General features: G+C 42.7%; 1 protein-coding gene across 1 annotated transcript in view; it reads left to right on the top strand.

The window, feature by feature from the left end:
* Positions 1-3,500: 3,500 nt before the first annotated feature.
* PCP4 (Purkinje cell protein 4) overlaps positions 3,501-26,938 on the top strand; it is a 51,932-nt gene continuing 28,494 nt past the window's right edge. Inside the window, exons 1-2 of the mRNA XM_056328859.1 lie at positions 3,501-3,630; positions 23,149-23,200. Of these exons, the coding sequence (XP_056184834.1) occupies positions 3,622-3,630; positions 23,149-23,200 (61 nt within the window). The 5' untranslated portion in view covers positions 3,501-3,621. The remainder of the gene's footprint in view (positions 3,631-23,148; positions 23,201-26,938) is intronic.

A 26,938-nucleotide genomic window follows, 5' to 3' on the forward strand; every position in this document is an offset into this window, starting at 1 on the left:
TCTTCAACCAGCTCATGCTGTGAACTCTTTTTTTAAAGAAACTATTCACATCTGCAAACATGGCACTGGCTCAGGTTAAAGAAGATCAAAGACTAGTCGGATAATGTCATAAACTGCAAATATGCCAATGTGTTTAATAGGGCAAAAGAAAGTCCTGCTGCTGCTGGATCAGCCTGCCTGGGCTCACATAATGCTGCCATCTCCCTACTTCCCTGGAAGACCTCAGATATCCTCACTCCAAATCAAGACCGTGAAAGTTCCGGTGGCTGGCTTAGGCTAGTAATCACATCAGTGTCTGAGAAGTGGCTATTACCTTGTCAGGAGCCAGCAGGTTTCTCCAAACAAGGGATAAATCACAATTTAGCATTTTATTCCTGCCCAGAAGTCAGGGCAGCAAGTTTCTGAGCTGATACAATAACATGTTTATCAGTCCAAGTAAATGTATATTAACAGATTTACAAAGATAGGTAGGTTGGGTCTTTCCAACCCAGAAGCCCAAGCGAAATAAAAGGCAGTGCTCTTCTTTCTTCTTCAAAGACAAGTCATCTCCTGCAACTGAGGTCCCCAGTGCCTGTTTTCAACTCGTGCCCTCAGCTTCCTCTGCTTTCCTAGCACCCTGAAGGAAGCAGGAGGCAAACCATGCACCTTCTACCCTCCTGTTATCAACCCTTGCCCCAGCCTGTCCCCCTACATATTTTTCCTCCTTCTGCCTCATACCCCACATCCACAGCCCTGCGCAGGCCCTGGTAAAGTCTCTCTGCATCTTATAAGCCTCTTTCAATATGTTGAAAAGCTGCAATAAGGTCTCCCCTGAGCCTTCTCTTGGCTGAAAAGCCCCAACTTTTTCGGACTTTCTTTACAGGAAAGGTGTTCCATACCTCTGATCATATTCATGGACCTCCTCTAACAGGTTCATGTCTCTCTTGTACTGGGGACCTTAAAGCTCGATGCAGTACTCCAGGTGGGGTCTCATCAGAGTGGAGTAGAGGGGCGGAATTACCTCCCTGAGCCTGCTGACCACATTCTTTTGATGCAGCCCAGAATATGGCTGGCTTTCTGGGCTGCAAGCACATGTTGCCAGCTCACGTCCAATTTTTTATGTGCCAGTATCCCCAAGTCCTTCTCCACAGGGCTGCTCTCAATCTCTTCAAGTGTATTGATACTGGGGACTGCCCTGACACAGGTGCAGGACCTTGCACTTGGCTTTGTTGAACCTGATGAGGTTCATATAAGCCCACTCCTCAAGCCTGTCAAGGTCCCTCTGGATGGCACCCCTTCCCTCTACTGAATCAATGGCACCACTCAGCTTGATGTCATCTGCAAACTTGCTGAATGCACATTCAATCCCCCTGTCTGTGTCGTTAATGAAGATTTTAAATAGTATTGGTCCCAGTACAGACCCCTGAGGGTCATTACTCCTTGCTGGTTTCCACCCGCACGTTGAGCTGTTGACTGTTACTCTTCAGACATGGCCATCCATCCCTTATCTAACAGTCTATCCATCAAACCCACGTTTCTCTGATTTAGCAGCAAGAATATTGACCATATCAAAGGCCTTACCTAAGTCCAGGTAGATGACATCCATAGCTCTTCCCTTGTCCACTGATGCAGCCACTCCACTGCAGAAGGACACTAGATCAGCCAGGCATGATTTGCCCTTGGTGAAGCCATGTTGACTGTCTCTAATCACCTCCATGCCTTTATATTTCAACATGTCTTCCAGGAGGACCTGTTCCATAATCTTACCAGGTACAAAGGTGAGAGTGACCGGTCAGTAGTTCCCAGGATCCTCCTTTTTACCCTTTTGAAAAATGGGTGTGATGTTTCTCTTCCTCCAGTTACCAGGGACTTTGCCTGACTGCCATGCCTTTTCAAATATGATGGAGAGTGTCTTGGCAACTACATCAGCCAGTTCCCTCAGGACCCTGGGGTGCATCTTGTCAGGTCCCATGGACTTGTGTATGTTCAGGTTCTTCAGGTGGTCTTCAACCTGGTCTTTACTTTCAGTGGGAGGGACTTCATTCCTGCAGTCCCTGCCTTGAGGTTCAGGGGCTTGACAGATGTGGAAAGAGAGATTAACACTGAAAACTGAGGCAAAAAAATGTGTTGAGTACCTCAGCCTTTTCTCCATGTCAGTTGTCACCAGCTTTCCCGTTTTATTTACCAGGAGGGTAAACTTTATTTTCCTTTCCTGGCCAACAAACCTATAAAAGCACTTATTATTCTTTGCATCCCTTGCCAAATTCAGCTCCAGCTATGCCTTAGCTTTCCTGATCCCATCCCTAACATCAGGGCAGCATCCCTACATTCTTCCCATGATCCACATCCCCAGTTCCACTGCCTGTGGAGTCTTTTCATCTCGCCTGCTGGGGAGGAGTGCTGGTAAGAGCACAGGGCCAGGCAGGGGCCGGGCAGGCGTTCAGGCAGGAGCAGACTGAAAGCTGTGGTGGTGGTCACTGCAGCTGGGGTGCTCCCTGTGCCCCCCCATCACTGTGCGTCTGCTGACGGGTGGCACAGCAAAGGGACACTGTGGTGCCTGTGCCTCTGCAGCTCAGAGGGGAAAGGTCATTTCCAGAAAGGTCTTGCAAAATTTATTAAGACTGGCCCCGAACATAGGTTTTGATGAAGAGAAGAGGCTGCTGCAAGGTAGTCTTTGGAAGTGGAGAGGTTTGGCAGGCTTCTTGGGCTCTCCAAAATAATGTGTTAACTTTTATATTGATTTGAGAAAAATTTGAGGGAGTTAAATGCATTCCCAGAGCAAATTGAACCTATATTTCTTCACAGATACATGAGTCAGAGCATCTGAAATGCGTATTGCCAAATACAGTAATTGCGCTCCATCAGAAGATGGATGCTGGAGACAGCAGCACCCTTTCCAAAGTGTTATTTTAAGTATTCCTCCAGAGAAATTATCAGAAGGGCTGTTTTGCCTACACCCGCGAAAGCAGCTCGGTGAGGAAATGCTGTGTATTTTGTCAGAAATGGCCGTGAGGCTCTAGGATTGCTGCCCGCCAGTGCCGAGGAGCGGGGCCGGGTGCCGAAGGCGGCGGTGGAACTTCGTTTCCCCGACCCGCCCGCACCAGCCCGCAGCCCCAGGCGGCCCGGCCCGCACTGCGGAAGGGCAAGGGCAGCTCCCCGCCCGAGCCGGCGGCCGGGCCTGTCCCCAGCTCCCCCGCCGCCTGCCCCGGTGACGGCCCCTTCCCTCAGCCGGGCGCCCCGGGGCCACCCCAACGGGAGCGCGTCTTGTGCCGGGTGTTTGGGGACAGCAGCGGTCCCGGTGCCTGTGACCGCTCTTTCCCGAGGACGAGCGTGCGGCGCGGCTCCAGCCTCAGCACCTCCGCGCTGCCCGCTCGGCCGAGGCGGCGGGGGCCGCCGGTTGTGCGGGACGGCACCCCGGGGCCCGGGCACCGGCTGCCAGGCGGGAGCCACCGCCGCCGCCAGGGGGCGCCGCGCCCTCTCGGATGGGGGCGCGGGGGGTCGGCGCGGGCGCGGCGCTCATTGGCTGGCTGGGGCCGGGCCGGGCGCGGGGCGCCGCTTCTTAACGGGCGGCGCGGGGCGGCGGGAGCGCTGTGCCGGGGGGTGCCGCGAGCTGCGCTGCCGCGAGCCGGGCTGCCGCGCGCCATGAGCGAGGTGAGCGGGGGCGGGGGGGGAGCGCCGCAGCCCCCCGAAAGTGCCCCGGGAGGCCGGAGCGTGGGGAGCGCTTGGCGGGGGTGTCACCGTCCCTTTGGGGAGGGCAGGGTGCTTCTCGGGCCGGGAACCGGTGGGGCCGGCTGTCTGCCCGGCGGAGCTGGCGCTCCTGGGGGGCGTCTGCTGGGTGCGGAGTCTGAAATGCGTGCAGCTTCTCTAGACCCTGCCTTCTGGCAGAGAGAGCCTCCCAGGGCCGTGTGCGCCTTCAGAGCCTGAACTGGGGCAGTGCTTTGCCCTTGGAAGGACTGTGCACCAGTGGAGCATCATTTGTTAAAAAAACCCCAACTAATAACTTAAAGATGTATTTAATGCTTTTCTATGCAGAAGGGAGGGTTTGGTAAGTTGTTTGAAAGTTACTTGCTGGAGCTCATGGAAAAAAAAAATGCCCTGTTTGTCGTTGGATGCTGATGTAAACTTTATAAATAGTGTCCTGGGAAAGATTATAATTAAGGAGAAATGTAAATAGTGCCAAGCATGTAAGGGTCACTTGCGTCCTTGTAGCTATAAGCCAAACATTTTCACTTGTGTCTTTTTTGCAATGGAAAAGTTCTCAGGGGCAAAGCAGTATTCTTGTTAGAAGTGTCGTCAGGCATGTTGACAGTGTAGTCAGTCAAATCCCTGGCAGATCCCATGTTCTCCAGTGCAACTCTTTCTCTGGGAATCAGCAGAGATACCTGTACGATGCCTTACCCAGCATCTCTTTTTGGAGGCTGTTTCCTGTTACGAAAGACCTGCTGCTTCACTAGCAAACGGGTGTTTCTTTCTTAGAGGCAAGAGTAAAATTAAGAGTGACCACAAGTAAGTCTAGGCTAGTTGTGCAGGTGTGACACTCGGCTGTGGTTTTAGATGGGTTGTAAATCTGAGACAAAAAGCGGTGTAGTAGCATGGTCTCAGGTGCAGGGGTTTATGAGGAGAAGCTTACATCTTTGCTCGGAAATGGGGAAAGCAGAGGAAATCCTCTTGTGCTTTGCTGCTGCTTGAAGGGATCGTCCAGGTGTAATGCACCAGGCTCTGTCACCTCTCCTAGGCTGCTGCCTGTGTTTGTAACGACTGAGTAGAGTTCATACAGTGTGGGGTTTTTTTGCAGTCACTGTCCCTTTGCCCCAAGGCTAGCTGAAGTGTTCTTGATGCAACACTGCTATTCCACTCATTAAAGACAGCAATTTTTTTTGGGGAAAAAAAGTCTTCTAGTGAGGAGTAATGATTGGGTGATACTGTACAAGGCGCTTTCTTGTTATAGCCCTGTGCTAGGTTGTATTTGTTCAGTAATTACCCCTTCACAGTTTGAACTGCTTGCCTTCGGGATTTTAAAAGTCCAGATGAATGTCAAGATCATCTCTAATGCCAGCACAGGGGTTCTCTATTCATATACATTTCCTTGTGTCTCATAGAACAGTATTCCTAGCAAATCCTCAGAGCTGAAAGATGTCTCTTTCTCGGGTGCCAGCACTTAGCCTTGTACATATGAGACTTAGTGCCATGCTCAGTGTCTTCCGTCATACTGTCATTCAACTGACAATATTGGGGAGCATCACTAACAGCTCCAATGAAGAAAAGCTTCCTTGCTGTTAGTTGCCTGTCAGCCATTAATCAAAAGTTGATACCTTTTCCAAAAGGCAGATGAAAGCCAATGGACTACCTAAAACCACATCACTGCAAAAGACTGTTTTGAGGCGAAAAACCCCACCACCAGCCAGAAAGCAAGCTCCTTAGACATGTTTGCTATATTTGGATGGGGGTTTGATGGATTTCACTTGTAATGCTGTAACTGAAAAATATTTTTATTTTCTTTGTTTTAATCTGCTAGAAAATCTGAGGACAGGGTGATTAAAAAGAGGCTCAGCTAGAGCCATCAAAAGATTATCCCAAACAGAATGGTGTTGGGAGGGTGGTAAGGTTTTTTGCTTTATGTTAACAATTGTCAGGACATGCGTGGAGCTTGAAATACGCTTGCAGAAATCTCTGAAGAGCGCTTTCATATCCCTCAAGTTATTTGCTGATACTTTCATGGATTCTTATTTTGCTGCTTCAAGCAAAATTACCTTCTTTGCTGTTCATGGGCAGTGATTACGAGTTGCCTGGTGGAGAAAGCTGAACAGGAAGCAGCCATTCATCTGACTATACTACTTTTCTGTTTTCTAGCTTATTTTTTTTTCAGGAAGGATAAAGAACTTTTCTACAGAAAACCCCTGCACTTATTCCTCTGCAATACTTGGCTGAAAATATGTTTAAGATGCTCAGTCTGCTGGGCAGGAGTCAGGTCCTGTGACTAGTTGCAGGGAATTTGAGGTTTAAGAGTTTACCTAGTAGCATTACTAAACATGGTTAGTGCTGCCTGCTGCTTGGTTTTGGTGGCAGATAAATCACTTAGCTGTATGGGGAACTTCTCAGGCATGTTACTCTATATGAAAATGCATTTTTAGGTGTTGAAGCAGCTTTTGAAAATCTGTCCTCAAATAACTGAGTAGCCTTTTCTTTAGGTCTGTAGAAGGTGTCTGTTATTTTTAATAAGCCTAGAGAGAAGAGCCATCCTGGAAAATATCAGCTGCTGTCAGTGAGCACCCATGAGATGCAGCCCTTCTTCCATTACAGATCTCTGGTCACACAGGACGAACTGGGGGAGGTAATCTTGGGTAATGGGCTTATAGACCAATGCCAAATTGCTGTTCAGCCAGTAGTTTTACCAGTGAGCCTCTAGACTCACAACTGGCATGAACTTGATTAACCACGGGGAATCCTGTGATCTTACCAGTCGCTTAGCTATCTGACACGCTGCAGATTATGTTGGGTCACGGTGATATTATTCCCCTGGCCAGAAGGTTCACAAGAAACATTTAATCACACAAACGTTTCTGACAGTCACTGCCACTTTTCCTCCTATGTTGAATGATTTAGGTTGTCATCAGGAAGTGGGTCTGGACTTGTAAACTTAAACAATATGGTGTTACAGCCCTGGATGCTGGTTCTAGTGGTTCAGGGCCGAAGCACAGGTGTAAGGAGCTGGAGCTTAAAATAGCATTAGTGGAGATTGCCTTTTTAGAGGCATTTATTTCTTCTTGGTATTTAAGGTCAGAGTGGTATTGCTGGTGTAAGGGAGGAATTTGACTTTATTATGTGTTACTCAAGTGTCTGACTTTGGGAGAGCCGTTCAGGAAACATACCTAATCAGCCCAGGCCTGAAGAACTTTCATTGGAAAAGCCCTCGCTGAGAGTCAAGTGCTGTGCTGACTGCCAGGGTGCTCATGTGCACTACCCAAGGCAGTGTCTGAGCCAGCAGCTTTATGGATTTGAGGAGCAGCCTAGCTACCAGACCGGAGGAGGAATTTCTAGCTTTCCTTTTAAAGCAGGCAACAAGCAACCTGGCACATGAAACTCATACAACAGGAGGGAGCTGTTAGAGGCTTGATTCCAGAGTGCTTAGGTCTCTTAGTTGGGGAGGCTAAGAGCTGGAGACTTGATCTCTGCATAAAAATAGGGGTTTGTGTTAGGTTTTGAATACAAAGAACACCAGGTCCTGTTTCTTTGAGCTATGGCAAGCTCTTTCTCTTTGCTTATGATGCCTCTAGGCCCTTGAATCCTGCAGCAACTGCTGTGGGGTGTCCACCTTCAAAAGGATCATGAAGGGTGCTTGTGTGCCCCGTAACAGGGGTGTGCAGGGCATTCACGGGGGTTGAACTGTCACGTGGGGTATGCTCATCCAGATAGCTCTCCTCTGCAACCTGGAGTACTGAACCTTTGTTCTGGAGCTCAGGTCATCTTCAGTGGGAGGTACCCAGGCTGCCAACTCTGCAAAGATGGAGGCTTCATTGGAAAGTTGACATAGTCTAGTACTGGGGTCAAAGGTATTTTTATGCAAATTGAGCTTGATCAGTCCTCAAGGTGTAAGACTCTAATCACCAAGGCAGTTCCTGCTGTGGCTGTTTTAAAAACTAGTAGTACCACATGATGTGGTGGTTTGGGCATGTCCCTAAGCTGGCCAAGTAACAGAGGGTGTCCTCTTACGTCCAGGTTAAGGGAGAACCTGGAACGTGTCTCTATCACTTTGGACAGGTGTATTCACCAGGAGGCTGTTGGAGAGGGAAAGGGATATGTCCAAGTGTGAAACACTAGGCATACCTGGAGGCTTGTTGGAAACTGTAGCTGCTTCAGGTAGTTAAATGGGAAAACTGGAGTTCTTTCATGGGTTGGTCTCCTGAATTCAGTTGAAACCATTCCACTGAAATTGTATTTAGGGTCTTAGAACCAGATGTATTTAAACACTGAAGTGAGGATTGTACACCAATAATCCTGATGGGACTAAATCAAAGAACTGGTATTTGTAGGGGGAAAACATACCATGTTTGTTTAGAGGAGCTCCTGTTTTCTTGCATGCTGCTTGAAGTCCTGGGGGTGTCTGGGCCAGCCAGTTGTCTTAGGGGGGCCCTTCTGGATGCATTTTTTGGGTACTGCTGTGACCCTCAACTGTTAATTATTGGCCTCATTGAGGTTATAACCACAGTAGGTACAAAACTGTATGGATCTAAAAAGTGCAGCAAGAACGTGGCAGAGTGGAGGAGGAAATTCTGCAGCTGTTGCAGGATGGGGGTGGAACAGATCAGGTACGCGAACATCAGTTTTTTAATTTTAACTCACATCTATTTATTAGCTGAGTGGTAAATTGCAGCTCAAAAGAGGAGGAAGGAGGGAGAACAATATGTTTTAGATCTGTCACTTTGCCTACTCCTTCCATCAGTGTGGTTTCAGTGGGATCAAGCATCTTCTAAAATAGCACTTACAAGTGGTGTTGGAAATTGATATTAATTTGGTGAAACTGGCAGACATGCTTTTTAGAAAGAAGCACACTGTTATTTTTTGCAATATATAGAAGGCCAAAAGATTCAAACAACGCACCACTTTATTAAAGAACAGTTAGCTTTAACAATATGCTTCAGATAACGTGGTTCCCTGTAAAAGAGTAACTTGAAGAAAAAACCTCCTGCATTCATAAACCAGGAAGACTCCAACCTTCATACTGCAGTACTTGATAATAGAATATCATTGCAGGTTGCAAAGGCTAATGTTGGTTTCCAGTCCAATATCACTAAATTTATAAAGCATTGGCAAGTTTGTAGGAGTCGCTATCCAACAGTTTCCACATCGACTAGATCATGTGCAATGATGAAGTGTAGCATACAGTAGCAGTTAACTTCAACAGGAACAGTGGTGGCCTTTTCATCAAGGGTTTCTGGGTGTTTGTTTATTAATTTGAATAAAATTTTGGATTTTTAGGCCACTATTTGCTATTGTCTGTCTTGCTTTTTTGTAGGGTTGACTTGGAAAATGTCTCTGTGTTTACACGTTTTGCCTCTTCTCTGTAACTTTGCTACAGAAGAACTTGTAGTAGAATGGCTAGGCCTAGACACTGGTGTGTAAATCATGAGACATGTGCTTCTTGGCTGAAGAGGGTTGGGAGAAGGCTGCATGCATCTGAGGAAAGCTATGTCTGTCTTCAGCCTGTCAGTTGCAACAGAGCCTTCAATTCACTGAGCTGTGTAATGCTTTCTTCTCTGCAAGGCGTAGGATATTCTAATGAAGACGAATAAAATATATTTTCCCACTTTCTTAAGAAAAGGTGTTCTGTTTCTTCAGTTGTTTGGACATTGGTTTTCTAAATAAAGATATTGTAGGTAAGTGGAAACTAGGTCAAATCATAACTAACAAATCCTTTTCCCCCTTCTTCCTCTACTTTTAATTAAGAAAATTAGTCTTTCTTTCTCTTACAGAAAGATGGAAGAGACAGACCATACAGGCTACCTTTCTCTTAAGAGGAAGATAAATAGCAACCCTGATGGAATAAACTTAGAGCAGTTGCAATTGTAAAACTTATTATTGACAGAATTTGAGGTCACAATTTATCCTCACTCTCCGTGTCTGCTCCCTCTGATACCAGACTAGTCTACTTACAGGTAAATTGGGCAAGTGTCACATAGGCCCGGTCTTTGGCTGGTGCTCTCATCTGATCGATTCATAGCAAGTAGGATATAGCCTTAATTATGTACCATCATGGAATTTGGAGGAAGAAGCAAAAGTTTAGCCAGAGAAGAAATAGCGATTGCCTGCCTACATGCCTTGAATATTAATTAGGGCTGAACTGTTTTTCCTCTTAAAAAGTATTTTACAGACACTGAATGTTCTTCCATTATTGCTTTAGTATATAGTGCGTGAAACATGACCTTAACCAGTGATGCAGCTGATACTGTGAGTACTGTGACAGTAGACAGAACGATGTTAGAGATCTCCTTTTGTTAAAGCTGAAAGTAAGAAACAAAAGAGAAAAAAAAAAAAAACACGCCAAACCTGTGAAAGGTAGTGTCCTTCTGTCTGACTCTGGAGACTTCAGAGACTCCTGGACTGAGACAGCAAGCTGGTGAAGGGTGGCACCAGATACGAGGGTTTCAGCTTCTAGTGTGTGGAGAGACAACTCTAACTATGGCAAAACATATGCGATTGTATTTTTAGTTTCTTTAACACAGTCTTAGTGTCCAAATGCCTGACAGAAAGGTCTGAACTGTTCTGTCACCAGCCTTACTTGCTGTTCTTTGGCTGGCAAGTTTAATTCTAGCAGTACTGTGGAGCCAGTTGTACTGGTAATGCCAGAAGGACTAGAAAGCTGCAATAGTAGAACCAGAGAAACCTGAACCAAATGTTCAGGTTATAATGGCTTCAACTTGGAAGGGGTATGCACTACTGTTGAAGGTCATGTTGGATCACAGCACAAGTCTCCTAAAAGTGAAGAAGAGGGGATAACTGTAGGAATCTTGGCTGGCTGTACACACTGGTGTAGATGTATTTGTAAGGATTTTGTGTACCTCTTCTGGGAATGATGGAGCACAGGTCAAAAATGCCCAAGCTAGAACTAACTAGGGCTATCCCTGGAAACAGGACAACTCCATGTTATGCTAAAGCTTGACAAGCGTTAGCAGGCTTTTCTGGAGTGAATCGGTGAGACAGCTGGAAAAGTCCTGTCAAATCTGCATCTCCCCTAGGAACTGGTAGAATTGCACATGAGAAGCAGTTTTTCACAGAAAGTGCCTTAGTTTTTGGTTTTTGTTTTGTTGTTTTTTGGTGGTTTTTTTTTTTTTGGGGGGGGGGGGGGGGAGAGGAGGAGAACTTTAAGAAAACTAGGGATTTGCACAGCTTCAAAATCACTGGGCAGAGAGCTGGAAAGCAGACTGTACCAGTTATGAATGCCTGGGGCTGATTTCCATCTCTGTGTCTTCTGTGCCCTACAAAATAAACCTTGCTACCCACCAGGTACCACTAGTCCAGGTGCCTGGCTGTCAATCTGTCTTGGTGATGCTTTGTTTGCTATGAATATAACACTAGAGGGATAGCCAGGTATTGAAATGGTTGTTGGCAGCATTCTGACTACAGAAGATAGCCTTTTCTTTGAAATCTATCAAGAGCATAACTCCTGAATTGGTGCAAGTGTGCAAATAAGCAGATAAGGCAAAAATTAATAGATCTGAGGAATCTTTGATTTCTTGAGGATTTTGGTGATATTAAACCTTTTCCTAGTGACAGTCAGGATGTCAAGGAAGACCAGTGAGAATGTTTTTTTAGACGTAACACATTCCCGCAGGAAGTTTGACTTCAGTGAATTGCTGTTTCTGATCCAGACTTACTCAACCGATCCATCCCTGATGGGTGCTACTACCCACATACTACTGTACCTTTGCATCTATACTAAGAAGCTGTGTGTGTTTTAGCAAAGCCCTCAACAGGCAGTAGGGTGGGGTCGGCTTGATCAGGTGAGTGCCCTAGTCCACTAGGGAATGGGGGAGTTAGGCTTGGATGCCCAAGGTGGGCTTTTCTTTTAAAGGGACCAAACAAGGTGAATTCAGACTTCAGCAGACAGATGCAACATAATCTGGTGAAGAGGAGAAGCCTGCCCAAGATGAACCAGAGCATAATGCGTAGGCTGGTGAGAAAACACATTTGAACATGCTGAAGTCCCAGGTTGTGTGGGGCAGTAGGTAAGAGGTACAGAAGCAGAAAAATAGTTCTCATAAAAATCACAAGCATGTCTTTAATTTGAATTGTAGGGCTTTTCGTTCTGTAGCTTGAATGTTTCAAATAATGGGATTCTTGCTGTCTCTCTCGCTTTTTCTTACAGAAAACATGCTTTACTTTCAAATCCTCACGTTTAAATTGCATTTTAAAATACTGAATAGTCTGAATGTTGACTCTTAAGCACATAATTTTAACACTAATTGGAATAGTCTGAAAAACTACTTTAATTTGAACTTTAGAGATATTATGTGGTGTTCAGGAAGACCTGAACATTCAGAAGAAACCTGAATGACATTGAAATCTGGTTCCTTGAATACCAAGCACTTATTAGTAAAATGTGAGGTAAAGGGAGACAGAAGATAAACTGCTACAGATTAGAAGGATTAACTCAATGGGGAAGGAGGAGGATGAGTGTACCTGGCAAGAAGGGGATAGCTATGCAGGCAGCTTTCTGCAGATGACATGAAAAATAAAACATGTGGCTTCATAGCTGTTTCATATGTATCACTACTCCACTCAGATCTGACAGATACACACTCTCTGCTTGAAAGGGAGCAAACAGTGCTGGCTTGGCATACTTCAAAATGCATGTGCCAGCACACATGTGCTGCAGTTTAAGCAGGGCAGCCAAATGCCTAAGGCAGGCCAGCTTCATGCTAATTTTCATTTGTCAGTGAGACTTGGCTAGCTATCACTTCTTCAGCATATTTTGCAAGCTACTGGGCAGCACTAACATCCAAGCCAAGCTGAATGAGCCTCTCGAGTTAGATTACAGGAGATCCTGTTTTTGTTTTACAGGGCTTTTATTCTGAGTGCTTCTTTGTATTCTTTGCTTGGACTAATAAAAGCTTGGTGTCTTTCCATGCTGGAACTGGACTTACGGGATGCATCTGCAGATGCAGAAACATCAGTAGCAAAGGATCTAGCATTAATATTGTGAAGTGCAAAAATCAAAGTTGCAGATTATCTGAATTCTAGCAATATCTTTTGCGGTCATGCTATGTAAACCTTTAATAGATGTTTTTGTCTGACTGCAGTGTGTGGGGCAGCACACAGCTGGATCTAAATGAATGTTACCTGCTTTCTGCATGAAACTTAAGGAACCTAAACCTATTTTCTGTCTAGTCATGGGATGGGTATGTTAAAATATTAACAAAATGAATACATTACTGTTATGGAGGAGCATGTTAGGGTGCTTTTGTAATGCCTTTGCATGATAGTTTGCTGTGTTCGTGTGTGAAAATCTAGTTGGGTTCTTTTACTTGAAATGCAAGGCTTAAAATGCAGAATAGAGCCTGATGTATAAAAGGAATGATTGATGACTACTTGCAGCGGAGAAACTTCCAAGTTTTCGTTGAACTTGAATTGGAAAACCCACACTTCTGTGGAGGGAGAGTGTTTTGAACAATGTGGGGGAAGTGTGCCTGACCACACTTCCCCTGGACTTACTCCACGGCTAGGGTGCTACAGGAACCATAAAGCATTTAGTCTCAGGGCAGGTAACCTGGTGGGTCTGTCCTGGGGCCACAAACCCTGGAAACTCACTACAGCTGCTCAGTGAAAATTACTTTCTTATATTTTCTGCTACTGTTAATGAAAGTGACAGCAGCATTAATTTCACTGAGCAGCTGCAGGGTCCTGAGAGCTTTTGATTAGTGGAAATCCCTGGGTTTTTTTGGCCAGCTCTTGGACAGAGCTTGTGACCTGGCTTTTCTGCTTGCTGGCAGTTGAGTGTATTTGATTGCTGTCCCTGATTTCTGGCAATCAAGGTGACCTTGTGCATCAACCTGTCCATTTTCCTTTTTAGTATGGCATGGTTGTTTCTGATAGCTTGGCTGTGGGTTAGACTCAGTACCAAGACAGCTTTGCTCAGAACTGCATCACACTTTGAACAAAGCAGCTCCCCCAGAGTCTTGGTAGGTAATTTCTGACACAAACTTCATCAATGTGGGACAAATCCTCTGTCAAAGGATGTCAATTCCGAGGCAGCTTCAGCAGCCAGTTCAGGGTTCCCCTTGCATCAATCTCCTGGTGGAACAGAGCCAGAGATAACAGGTTTGCGTCATCTCTCTGTGCAGCCCCTGGGCAGGGTATGTTGCCAAGGCTGCAGCACGCTCTCAGTCCAGTGATTCCCCTGCTACTGGAGTAGCCCTAAAGAAGTTACTGTCATAACTGCGGATGGCTGAGGGGCTGCTGGTAGTTGCTGTCTGTGACCACACTGGCTGCCTGGAGGTTTGACGAGTAGAGTAAGTGACGTGTAAACATCCTTGCTGCTTAGTCTTGCTCTTGTCTTGAAAATCTGAAGGTTTTGCCCTAGGGTGAAGGCAGAAAGTTCCTTTGCATGGCAATTTGAAACTGCCATAATTAATACCTTTTAAAAACCTGGCTGCCCAGTTACTAGTGCAGTCTAACACTTTATTAACATCTGTTCACCTTTGAAATATGTAGGGAAATAAGAAAGTGAGAACAATTTTTTTAATTGTACAACTGGAAATAAAACAAAAAACACTAAGTTTTGCAGCCTGGGAAGAAGCAGCTTGTTTTAATAATCATAGCAAATATCAAGTATGAAGCAATTTGTCAATGCAGACTTTTGCCATTAATAACCCAAGCTGTCCTTTGAATGCAGACTCTAACTCAATTACAACTGGGTTTATAGCTCAGCAAATTTCCCTAAACTTCAGAAGGGTTTGGAAGAATGAAATATTAAAAATTTTGTTACAAAACCACCGTCCATAATCGGTTATTTTATGCCTAGGCAAGGACCCTGATGCCTTAGTTGGCTTAGGGCACTCTTCCTATCTGGGGATGCTAATATTAAAACATACCCAAGATACCATCTGAATCCAGATGCTTTTCCCAGATCCCCAAGGTTCTGTTTGGCTCCTAATCAGATGCCAGTCAGTTGCCATTAACTGTCTGTATTGCCTGCACAGGTGGCCAAGGCTTGTAATTTAGACTGCATGGACGGGCCCGTGTTGCTCTAAATCTTGCTTGGTTGCAGAGTGAAGAATGCTAGGAGGTAATGCAACATCACAGGGGAACGCAGTTTGCTGTGTGTTGTGGTATGAAGTCCTGACTTGCTCTGGTTTTCAGTTCCCAAAACAAAATTGCAATGCCTCATTCCTCCCTGTGGTACTGTCTGTTGCCTGTTCTGTTGCCCTGGTACAACTGTTTGTGGATTAGAGACATTGACTACATTACTGAAATGATCAACGGAAACAATTAAGCGATGTTTTTGGGTTTTTTTTTAGCTGGATCATTTTAAGTTGTTTTCAGCATAGCTCTGCTGAAGGGTTATTTTTAACTTGAACAATTGTAGTGCTCCTATTTTTCTGTATGGCCTTGCAAACAATTGTATCCAAAGAAACAAGGCCTTGGGGATGGGAAGGTGTGGCTGGATTGGGCTGGACTGGGAAGTAGGAGTTCTTAAGGCAGGTTTCCTGCCCAACCATGCCCTTTCTGGAACTCTAGTGCCGGCTCTGATGCAACCATTAGATAAGAAATAATAGGAGAAAACTAGAAGAGACCACCTTGAGAACCTTGGTCACTTTTTCATTTATGCCACCTAGCTTAACTGATTTTTATGTAATTGAAATATTTTTCTTGGGTCACTTTGTTTCCTCTTCATCAGTTTTCCAGTGTAACTGGGATTCGGGCGGTATCACCCATGTCCAAATGAGAGCTGAGGTAATTTTTTTGGCAAGTGGTGTGAGAAGTCTTATTCTGTAGTTAACTCTACCCTCTTTGCCCTTTGCTAAACAAAACCTAACATGCAGTTTAGAGAAGTTCCACTGTACCACGCTGGGGTTCCAACTCTGTTCCTGTGAGTAATTCTGCTGAATTGAAGACAACTACTTGTCCACATATGAGCTACCCCTGTAAATAAGCCTTGCAGGATCAAATCCTCCATTTCCTGCAGAAAAGAGGGATCGCTTCTCATGGCTGGCATGGTAATTAACAGGATTTGGGAAATACTTTTTAAAGCAGCTGCAAGAATGTAACTTCAAAGATTCCATTAATCTTTGCCTCAGAAAAAAAGTGATTACAATGTCTTTGGAGAAATATCTGCTTAATAATGTTTTAATGCAAAATATGCTAATAACATAAATATTAAGCAAGCTATGGTTTGTGCTAATTATGCTGATCACATTTGGTGGTGGTGTACATATTCTGTTTAGGACACTGTATTGAACCCGAATACAAAATCTGCAGGTTCTCACTGTGCAGATTTATAAATTACAGCCCAGCCGTGGCAAAAGTGGGCATAGTGAAAGTTCTTCTCTGAGATATTAGAACACATAAAACCAGCACTGTAAGTGGGTTCTGATATCTCAGACAGTGATTCTGCCCATTTACCTCAGGTGCCTCCTTATTTAACCTGAAACTGTGCTGCATGCTGGAGCTGTATTGTTTATATACACTCAGAGGTGCCTGTTCTGAGGACTTGCCTCAAGCCAAGAGCTCTATGTAGACAGAAGTGAACAAATCACGCCTCGTAAATTGAGGCAAATGTTATAACTATGTGAGCAACCCTGTGATTAAGGCACTCTGACTATTGAGTGGAGTATGCATTTTGCATAGATGTGTAAATAAAATGTTTGACATGGACAATGACCCCATCGCAAATAAAATAACCCAGAAGCAGGGACGGCAACTCTCCTTCAGCTACCTGAGAAGCTCCACCATCAAGGTTGTCTCTTCAGTTCCTATTGCTTTTTCTGTACCTGACTGTCCAGTGGACCAAGAGGAGGGCCAGGGCCTTCCACCAGCATGTCTCCCTGTATTCTCTCATGGGAGTTGTTGGTTCATCCTGAGTAAACTACCTAAACCTGCATGTACTCCTTTCTGAGGAAATGCAACAACCAGTATGTGAGCAGTCAATGTGGTAAATTGCCTACTTTTCACACAGGCTCTAGCTTTATGGACAGCTATACCTTGAATATAGTGCTTTCCTTTTGTGTTTGAGGTGTAATTTGCACCAGTGTAAGTAACCATCAAAGATGCAAGGATGTGAATGCTGAGGTCCAGGTTGTGTCCTTTCTATAAAAATGAAAGGAAATTGCGAAGATTGTATCTTGACTAATATTGCAATAGCAAGAGCCAGGCAGTGGTCCATGTCTGGAAGGAAAATCGTAAGTAGCTATCCACAGCCTTGTTAATTTCTGACAAATGTTACTGTGGTTTCTAGAGTGACCATGTCCATGTATGTGCATGCGCATGTACCTTCAATGACTACAAAAGCCGTAGAAAACCCATGCTGGTTACTGCCAACTTTTAGCCACTGCAGTTTGAATCCCATCAGTTCATCTCAGCTTACCTGTGGAGTTTTAATTTATTGAAATAGTAATAGGAGAGCCTTAATGAAGTTAAGGACAATCAAAAACTAGTCAAGTAGAACACTTCTTGATCCATGAAGATGATGACAGAAATTGTCAGAGTGCCAGGGATTGTTCAGTTTTGACAGCCAGTATTGAGAGATGGTTTCTGACACTTGTGCTCTGGCAGTATTAGATTGCCCTGGCAATGCAAGACAGGCAGAAAACTGGCTGTAGAAAACCTCCCTTTGTGTAAAAGTGCTTGCAGAGATGGTGCTACGTAGGTGAGAGTAGAGGCCATATCCTATAGTGAGAGCAGCCAAAGGGAAGTGGTAGTCTCCAGAAAGCTCCTTCTACCAGAAATGTAAGCTTGGCCGTAACCAGGAGTGGAGTCCTTTGTACTCAAGTGTGAGTTGATAAATTTTTCCTTTCTGTCAGGTGCCTAGAAATGTGGCCTGTGATTTCTTACAATGATGTGTAAGACAGAAGTAACTGATGTTACCAGATTTACCCATCATTCAGATAAAATACTGGCTAGATGTTCTGTAGCTGATGCAGTCACCTTAATGTGGGTTTTTAAGGACAGTTTCACATCACAAATATTCAGTACCATGTTTATAAAAATTTCGGAGACAAGTGGAGGAACTTGTAAAGGAGGCACAAATAGACCAGTGAGGAAAGTTTGTATAGCTTCTAATGCAATTTTCATTAATCAAACTTCTGTCTGGGATTCTTCAGATCATTCTGCAGATGGTCTTTAGGTGACTAGCTGTTACTGATGCGAATGAACCTGAATGTCACAGAAGTTGGTTTAGGATTTGCCATCTGGCTGTATTGCAGACCAGTTTTGAGAAGATTTACAATAGGAGAGAACTTGTGCATGGCTCTCCAGCAGGACATTTCATTTCTCCCAGCTGTTTATCTTCATGCTTTTTGGTATATAATTCCAAAAAATACAGGGGTACTAAAATTCTATTCCCATTACTTAGAGGCCAGATATTCCTTGCAGCTTCAGTAAACAGATCTTTCTGTCACAGCAGCATTTTTCCTGCTCTTAACTTTTTATTTTAACCACAGTAATATCTTTTGTCCTTGTTACAAAATTATTTTGTTGTGGTTAAGAGTAATGTTTTTCCACACTTTAATGTGTGAAATGCTGAGTGCTATAGTTTCAAGTCAATACATAACAGTAGAAAGAGATTGTCAAACATAGTGAAACAGAAATCTCCAGTAAAGAGTTTAACCTAATTAATCACATTGAACCCCCAAATTCTAGAGTATATCCACTCATCCCAGGTCATAGCTGCTTGGTTCTTGTTCCTGCTTACATTTTGGGTTCATTTAGTTTCTGATATTTAGTTTCTAGCTTGTGTTCTTTGCTAGAGTGTGAAAGAAAGACAATTGCAAAATTGATTTCAGTCTGCTCAGGATATCGCCTCATCACAAAATTATTTTGAAGTGGCATGTGTGCATAATGTGTTGATTTACCAGAAATAGCTGATGTTTCCCTTGATCCCCACTGCTTGTTTTTAAAGTGAATACGTTAGCTTTCTGGTTTTGTTTTTTTAATAGCAAGCTTATACCTGGTGTTAAAAAGCATGGAAAACTCTAGATTTTTAACACCAGGAGAGCTGCATATAATATGCCTGGAAAGGAGGTACATCGAAAAGAAGACTGTTGCTGTATGTAGAGCCCACATTTGATAGTCTTCTGTTCTGTGTTTTTAATCCAGATTTCTCTAACTCATTCTTTAGTTTGTTGGAAGCGTGCATGCTAATGCAACATCGTCAAAATTCCACCTAGGGGAAACTAAAAAAATGTGCTATGAACTTGCAGGCAGTAATGGTTACATAGCAAGGATGCTTTGGGATCTAACCTGTGCCTATAGTCTAATAACCTCAGGTGGGGCTTACTTCACTAGTCAGACTCTCCAGTATCTTCAAAGATCAGCCAGCACTAAGTAAAGATCAGCCTGTAAGAACTTTCTTACATTGTTCCTGGATAAAGTCAAGGCTAATTGGCCTAATTTGAGGACCTGTACAGGAAGTATTTAGTCCTGAAAAACAGCAGGTAGAAGTTGCTGTATCTCCTGATTGTTCTGCTGTTGACTAGGAAGCTTACCTTTCTTGGAAAACATGGAAAGTCCTTAAGCAGACATTTTTCTGCAAATAAAAATGTCACTAAGTTATAAACTTCATAAAATTGTAAAATGTATTTTACAGTTCTTTATGGCTAAAGCAGCTGAAGTCTTTAATTAAAGCAGAAGGCTGTGGGAAAAAATGAGGTGCTTATGAAATAGTTTAGTTTGATTCAATTATCTCTTGCAGAGAAAATATGGAGAACAGATGGTAGTGTTGAATAAGGGCTTGCTTGGCAAACAGCTGGCTGACCTGCAGCCGTTTGTGCTGCGTAGGACCAACATGTACTTCTGTCATACATGTAATGCCTTTTGTTAGGGGGGGACCTGGTAGCGAAACAAGACTTAAGCTTACATATACACAGACTTCCCTGCTGTTCCTCTTGTCAATGAATACAGAGCATCCTAATAACACTTAGTGTGTATTAATGAAATTATTTTTTTGTCCTGAGTCAAGTCTACACTGACTCTACTATTCACTTAACAAATAATTTCCACCATTGCTATTCTCTTAATTCTACCTTTGGATGCTCTTTTATTTGATGTAGAAAAAAAATACTTCTAAAAAATCTGCAGCCACTGCTTTACTGGGATACAGCCCACTGTACCTTGTTGGCCCTGCATGGAGATGAAGCAGAAGAATATTATTACTGTAAGGGCCTATTTGTCAAAAACTTTCTGGCAGTTTCATGTCCCTGATCTTGGGCTTTCTGTGGCTCATCAAAAAACAAACCACCCTTCTGCCCCCAAAAATTTTGTAATCAACACCTGGCTACAATCCCTAACACTGAGGTGCTAATTGGAAGCATAACTGAAAAGGTCAGGCTGTTTCAAGACCAGAACAGAATATAAGATTAAAGGCAAAAATTAAGCTTGGGGGTGCAGGAGGGGCTAGAAGAGTAAGTAGAAAAGCTGTTGCAGTAATTTAACAAGATTCAAAGTCCTCTGGGCTGAAAATTCACTTTTGACCTTAGTTTGTACACCTAGAGGACTAATTTAGTACAGTTTTTCGTACCACATTAACTAGCTGCTGTGTATAGCACTGAGAATTTAACAGGAAAGTAAACCTGTTCTTTTCTTACTGGGATTTTTGGCATACAGCAGTAGTGCTTTTTCCTTCCTCTTCTGACAAATTGGGAGTGACTTAGATTTTTGGAGACATTTTTAATGACGCACCTTTGATGTTCTGTAAAACCACCAAGTTAAAAATTAATATAGCCCCAGGCAGTCATAAACTGTGTTTCCTCCTACACAACATAGCAACAAAACTGTTTATCCTGTTTTACTGTAGAATAATTAGTTTTGTGCTTATGTTCATTTTGGCTCTGTTTCTTTAATGCCTAGTGGAAACTTCTTCTGTCCTGGTGCTTGCCTTAAATGCTAGGGAATTTTAGAAGCAGCCTTTGAGTGAAGGAAGCTGGCCACAAGTTATAGGAAACAAAGGATTAGACTGCTTTTATGTTTTAAAATATGGCCAACCACTTGGGGATTTTTTTGTTTAAAAACAAACCCCAGACATTAATAGTTTTTCTGGTATTTCTTTTTTTATTATTTTGATTTCATTTGATTTATTGCATCTGAAGACAATATCTGTTTTATCAGCTTTTGGAGAGCTTTCATGTATTGCTGCTTGAAAATACATCTAGTAACTCTTCCTCGTATTTAGTCCTCTTATGCTCTAAAGGACGTTAAAAAGCTAGGCTTTGTTTTGCAGCCTGTGGTAGCACCATGAAAGGTGATGAAAGAAGCAAGAAGCTCCAGCTGCTAATAATACCAGCATCTTGAAAATGTTAAAAGCCCACTGAATGTATGAAACAAAAGGCTAAAGGCTTTGCAGATGAATGATCACATGGTATATAGATTTTTTTATAAGTTTCAATGCCATGTTAATAAGAAATTTATTTTCACTTTCAAATCCATTGCACTCATTTGAAGACAGCACAGTGCTTATAGATCAAAATATGTATGTAACTGAAGGAAAGGCTATCAGAAGCTTGTTTGACAAACTTTCAGGCTTCATTCTGTATGTGTCCAGTGGTCACCAACCAAATGAATGGCTGGAGAATACTTAGACTGATTTCAGATAATCTTGTCCTCATGAATAGAAAAACCTTAATTGACCAAAGCCAAGGTTTTTATTTGCTTTCTCTGACAACTTTCCCGTTTCCTTGAGGGGAAATCCTGAGATACAAAATGTGTGGATCTGTATTCTGGTATAGCCTAGGGAGGAAAGAGAAGCTTTCATAAAGGCTAAATAGCACAGCCTGAAACACTCATGAAATAAGACTACTTCAAGAAGCATTTGAAAATAAACAGGGAAGGGAAAATCAACATAGCTACCATTTTATAGATAGGAAAAATCCAGTATTTTGGTTTTTTTGGCAGGTCCCAGTAAATTAACACTAAAATCTAGTTTCAAATGTGAATTGAAATTGAAATATGGAATATCAACCAAACTCTAAAGGCATAAAGGTTAGTATCTTTAGCAGAATTGGTTGTTGCATATTGATTTCTGGCTGTTGGTAGGTAACTTATGCTTTTGTAAAAAATGTTTATCCCTTTAGAATCCCATTCTTTGATGTTATCAGCCACGTCTTCTCCCCTGTCTTAGATCTGAGGCTCCAGAGAGAAAGAAATGTATTTTCATTGTATGGGGAGACTGTAGCTGTGGTTACAGACTCAGTTGTTTTCTCTGGGATTGCTCTGTCTCGCTGCGTGGGGTGAGAGGTGAGGCAGAGCCAGTAAAGCAGAGATAAATGCACTGAAGTCTGCCACAAAGGTGAGAACCCCCCCCACTGGCAGGTGGATGCACGATAGACCATATGTCGCCCTTTCGTATTCTCCTAAAGGGTTTGAAGAGCTTTCTTCCCCCCTCTGACTTCTATAGTAAGTGCTGAGTACACGTGAAGGTTTTGTTCATGATTAGCTCCATATACACAGAATACCCTGAGCACCCCACTGCTGTAGGAGATGGACAGAAACTAGAGCATAGAGAAGGCTTTAACCAGATATTCTGGAGTAAATACCTTCAGATAAGTATGCCCATATTTTTTGTAAGAGAATTGATATGACTGTCCTTATTTTGGTGCAAGCCAAATGGTTTGCAATGCTGCTATAGCTGTTAACATTCCTGATGCGTGAGGATGTGCTGCCTCTGACTGAATGGAGTTGGATTTACTCACGGAACTTAATAGTCCTCATTTTTTATGTGTACAACCCTAGAGAATGAATTTGTCTGTTTCAGTAATACACACAAGTATGAATAACTCCAAGTCAGAAATGCAAGCTTTGCTATGCTAGCTGAAGTACCTTAATTCTACCTGTGAGAAGCTTTCCCTGGGGGATGCAGTGTAATTTTCATAGTGACCATTCCTAAACTAGAAAGTTGCCTGATAGTGTAACCATATTGATGTAACCCTGCCACTGTGAATATTTATTTGGACTGCATTGGTGTTTGCCACGTGTTACGTAGTAGAGTGACTTAAATTGGTTTGTTTCATGGAAGGTCACGAGGCTGCTCTTTGGACAGAGTGAACTGAAGTGGAAAGTTCCATCTCTGCTTGTGGCCAAAGTGGAAAGATAAGTCTTCTGGTAAAAGTCAGGTCGGAAGAATCATGGAAATGGAGGTATAGCAGGGACCTGAACAGGTGTCAGACTGTAGCTTATACCCTTGCACTGCTGGAAACTTGATTACCCATATCCCATCACTAGCGTATCATAACTATATAAAGTTGCACACATAGTTACACAGCTCTACCTAAATGGTACTAAGCATTCATGTTCTGAAATGGTAGTGTTTCAAAACAACACTGCATGACTGTGTGTGACTATCCAAGGTATTGGAGAAATCAGGCTGTAATTGCTAGTAATTTTAAGGGGGAAATGTGCATTCGAATTTGTTCTGACCGCTTGTTCTGTTCCCCGCCCCACCCCCCCACCCCCCCCCCCCAACAGAGACAAGGAACCGGATCTGCAAATGGCAAAGACAAGACATCTGGCGAGAATGGTAAGGGTTGACTATTTCTTGATGGAGAATATTGCGTCAAATTGAGCCAAAATATTTTTTTTTACTGTAATGATAGATGTCAAGTAGCAATGGCCTTGGTTTCATGTATTATCTTTTCAATGTGTTTTAAGAACTGGAAGGGCTTCAATGGGATGGTTTTCTTTATATTTGTATGTTGAAATCTACTTTATGTACCATGGTAAGCCAAAGGACTCTGTGGGAGTTAGTACAGATACAAATGAGGCTAGAACAAGACAATGTTAAGTATGTGTGAAAAGGACACAAAGAGACTAGGTTAAGCATTATGGGCAGCTACTATATGAATGGGGAAGGTGAGCAATAGTAAGCTAATTGCGAAGGACTTGCTCATACACATATTTTCTGTGGTCTGATTAATCCCACCTAATTTTAGGCTCATAACTAAGATACCAAAGCTAAAAATCACATGCATAAAGCCCATCTGAGTGTTGCTGGAGATAGGCTATGGATGGAGCAGCTCATGTGGAAGGATTATATGGCAAATAGGTTCCGAACTTTGGCACTCTACATGAGTGGATGTGCACTCATCCTCCACTGCTTTAAGGGGAAAGTTATGTTTTTTTCAGACTTTAACAAAGGAGATGGCAGAAACCAATTACTTCCCTTTAAGTGGCACAAACAATTGTAATTATCCCCCACCCCTGAAGAAAATAAAACTGCATTTTCAGTGAAAATGGCAATTGCGTTATAGCTGAAATCTCTGTTTTGTTGCCTACAGGAGGCAGAAATGCTTTACACACAAATGATCACCTGATTAAAATCCAGTTACCATCAGAAATACTTTTCAAAGGAAAATATTTTAAGCAGCTTTATTATATACCCAGCTGAATATGAGGCAACATCAGCTTGTAGACTTTCATGAACAGCATGATGATTGAACTATATAAATATGCTGTCTGCTTCTTTTTGATCATCCAGTTTTAATTAAAAGAATATGTTCTGGTAGTCCATCCCAGCTACTGAAAAGCAGGAAGAATGTAAGTCTCCTCTGAAGAGCCAAGGGTTTTCTGAGATGGAATTTTCTGAGCAGTTATTTTGGATATGCATTTTCGCCTTTACGTGTTGGTCTGAACAGAAATTTTGGGCCCTTTGAGGGAACATGTCTTAAAACATTAAGAGGCTTCTTTATGCTTAGTTTTCCTATTACAGAGAGGTGACTTTCCCATAAGGGCTGTTTGCATAATGTTACAGTAAATGAAATCTGTAGATGATGTTCCCAGTATGATAGAACACAAATTAGAGTGGAAAAGAAAGAAATAAATACTTTGGCTTGTTATAGTGTCTTGAATTAGTGGGAACAAATGTACCCTGACAGCAAAGCCATTTGCATTCTCAAGTTAACAGGAAAGGAAAGCAAGCAAAATTATGTCAGCCATTCGGGCAGCATAGGAAACATGTTTTTCTCTTTGCTGTTGGAGCACGTTATGAACTGAGCTCATTTGCCTTAAATTTCTTCCCAAATAAAGTTGTCCTGTTGTCAAATTTAGGCTTAGATTTACTGATCCTGCAGCCTTTTTAATAGCAAGTCCTTTTTTTCCTCAAAGGGAATTTTGAGTGAGAAAAGACTGTGTCATTAATTCACAAATACATGATTCTAGGTTGTAGCATAGTTTTAGGTATCTAAACAGGCAGATGCACAGTTAATCTTGGATTAATAGAAACCAATTATTTTTTGTAGTGAAATTGTAACAAAAGACTGTCACCTATGTAAAATAGAGGAGCTGCAGTGAGATGAAATATTCCTCTGATCTCCCCAATCCACATGCTTGCATGAAAATAAAGCAGAATCAGAACTTTGAACCTGAGACCGATTTCTAAATCAAAGAAGCAGAAATGTATAGCTCTTTGTCCTTATTAGCTCTGTGTAGTTAAAACTCAAGCAGAAGTCATTTATTCCTCTGAAAATTGGGATGTGCTGTAAACCTTCATACACAATATAAACCCTGTTACATGTTTTTTGGCCAGAAGTCTGCTACATGTCCATGTCTTAAATTTTCATTGTGGCTGTTTTTACCAGCCTCTCTAGATGTTTGCTTCCCTGTCAAAAATAAACTTTCCCTCTTGTTGAAAAAGGGGAAAAAGAAAACACCCTTTCATCTTCATGTTAAACATTTTCATAGCATGACTTTTTTTATAAAGGCAAACTAGCCTTGCTCTTGATTACAAGGTAAGTGTTAGTTTCCAGCAGCTTTTCCTTATGACAAAGATGCTTAGCTTTTTTTCAGCGTTTTTGGTGCACACAATGGAGACACTGCTCAGAGTCAAATTTTGTTTGTGCATTGCTTATAGAAAATTAATTTTGGGCCCATCTCTAGGCTGGCTTAAAACTGGACAAAATAAAATTGATGACCATGGCAATCACCATTCTCCCTCTTTGAAGCATTATATGGGGTTGCTGTCACTGTAAAGCATTCAAGCAAATTCAGTCTCTGAAGATTCCTTTTATAGTAGTGGTAGTTTTGGTAGACGCAAATTCATGTTCTCATTTGACCTTCGTTAGACAGCGACATTGTATCTGTAGTTGTACTTAGTGCCTACCGCCGCAGCAGTGATCTCTTATCTAGCCTTCCTGCCAGTGGGGGATTGTATCACACACAAAATGCAGGCTCAGCCCCAATGCATTGAACTGGCAACGGCTCATTCTAGCAGCCTTGTTTTTTGGCTCAGGACGTTGGGAAGACTGAGCTTCAGAAAAGCCAGTGATGTAGAGCAGTGGTACTCAACAGTACAAGTTTGACAATGGGAGAATAAAATCCCATACACAAACTTTACCAGTTGTTAGACTGATGAAGGGACTGTTGTACCTACATGAGACCTTCATTCATCAGCAGTTATCTTCTCTCAGCTGCCTTCTTGAATAGTCTTCCAGACTGCTAGGTGGTAAGTTATGGGGGACGAAGCTCCCTCTTTCCTCTTTCAGAACCCTGGTCATTAGCAGACAGGATTCCCTTCCACTGTATTTGGTACGATGTATACTACCATATCTTCTTGGGTTTTATGTTGCCACAAGCCTGGTGATTCTTGAAGCTCTATCAGAATGATAAATACTGGATAATCACTTGTTTTGAAGTAACTTTTTCTCACAGTGAGAGTATTGCAGTTAACATTCAATGACCTTACTGGTTGCTGGTCAAGCCCCAGGTGACATTTGTCTATCTTGAACTTTTAAGCAAGTTATAGTTCATGCTTTTACAGGTTATGATTAAAATCAGATGGTAATTCATGTCTTCCTAAGGGAGAGTGACTACTGCATTACAATCTGCTGTCATGGTATATCAGTTGCTAGTGAGGTTAATGGAAAAGCTCCTGATAGCTTCAGTGTGTGCTGTATAATGCTGAGTGCCTTTCCATCCAAAACATACTATACTGCTGTCAGAGAAGTCTGTGTAATTTCATTCTCTTGTCAGAGTTGGAAGAACAAAAATATTGTTGGGAGTAAATTACATAAACTAGTTTTTCTGGGTGTGAACTGCTCAAAGGACCAGTCTAGAGTGGTGTTCCTTTAGACCACCTAGTTTAATAATTAGCAGTAATACTATGCATACAGGAGCGCTTGTATAAAAACAGCTTGTTGTACATAGGAGCCATGTAACTGTAGCTGTCTTAATCTCATTGGGTCTTGAAGGATTTCAGCCTACCTGAAAGAAAAGGCGTACTTAATTGTGTATGGCATTACAGACTTGTAAACTGTTACATAAT

Source organism: Falco biarmicus, chromosome 2, assembly GCF_023638135.1.
Source record: "Falco biarmicus isolate bFalBia1 chromosome 2, bFalBia1.pri, whole genome shotgun sequence".
In the NCBI taxonomy this organism is placed as follows: Eukaryota; Metazoa; Chordata; class Aves; order Falconiformes; family Falconidae; genus Falco; species Falco biarmicus.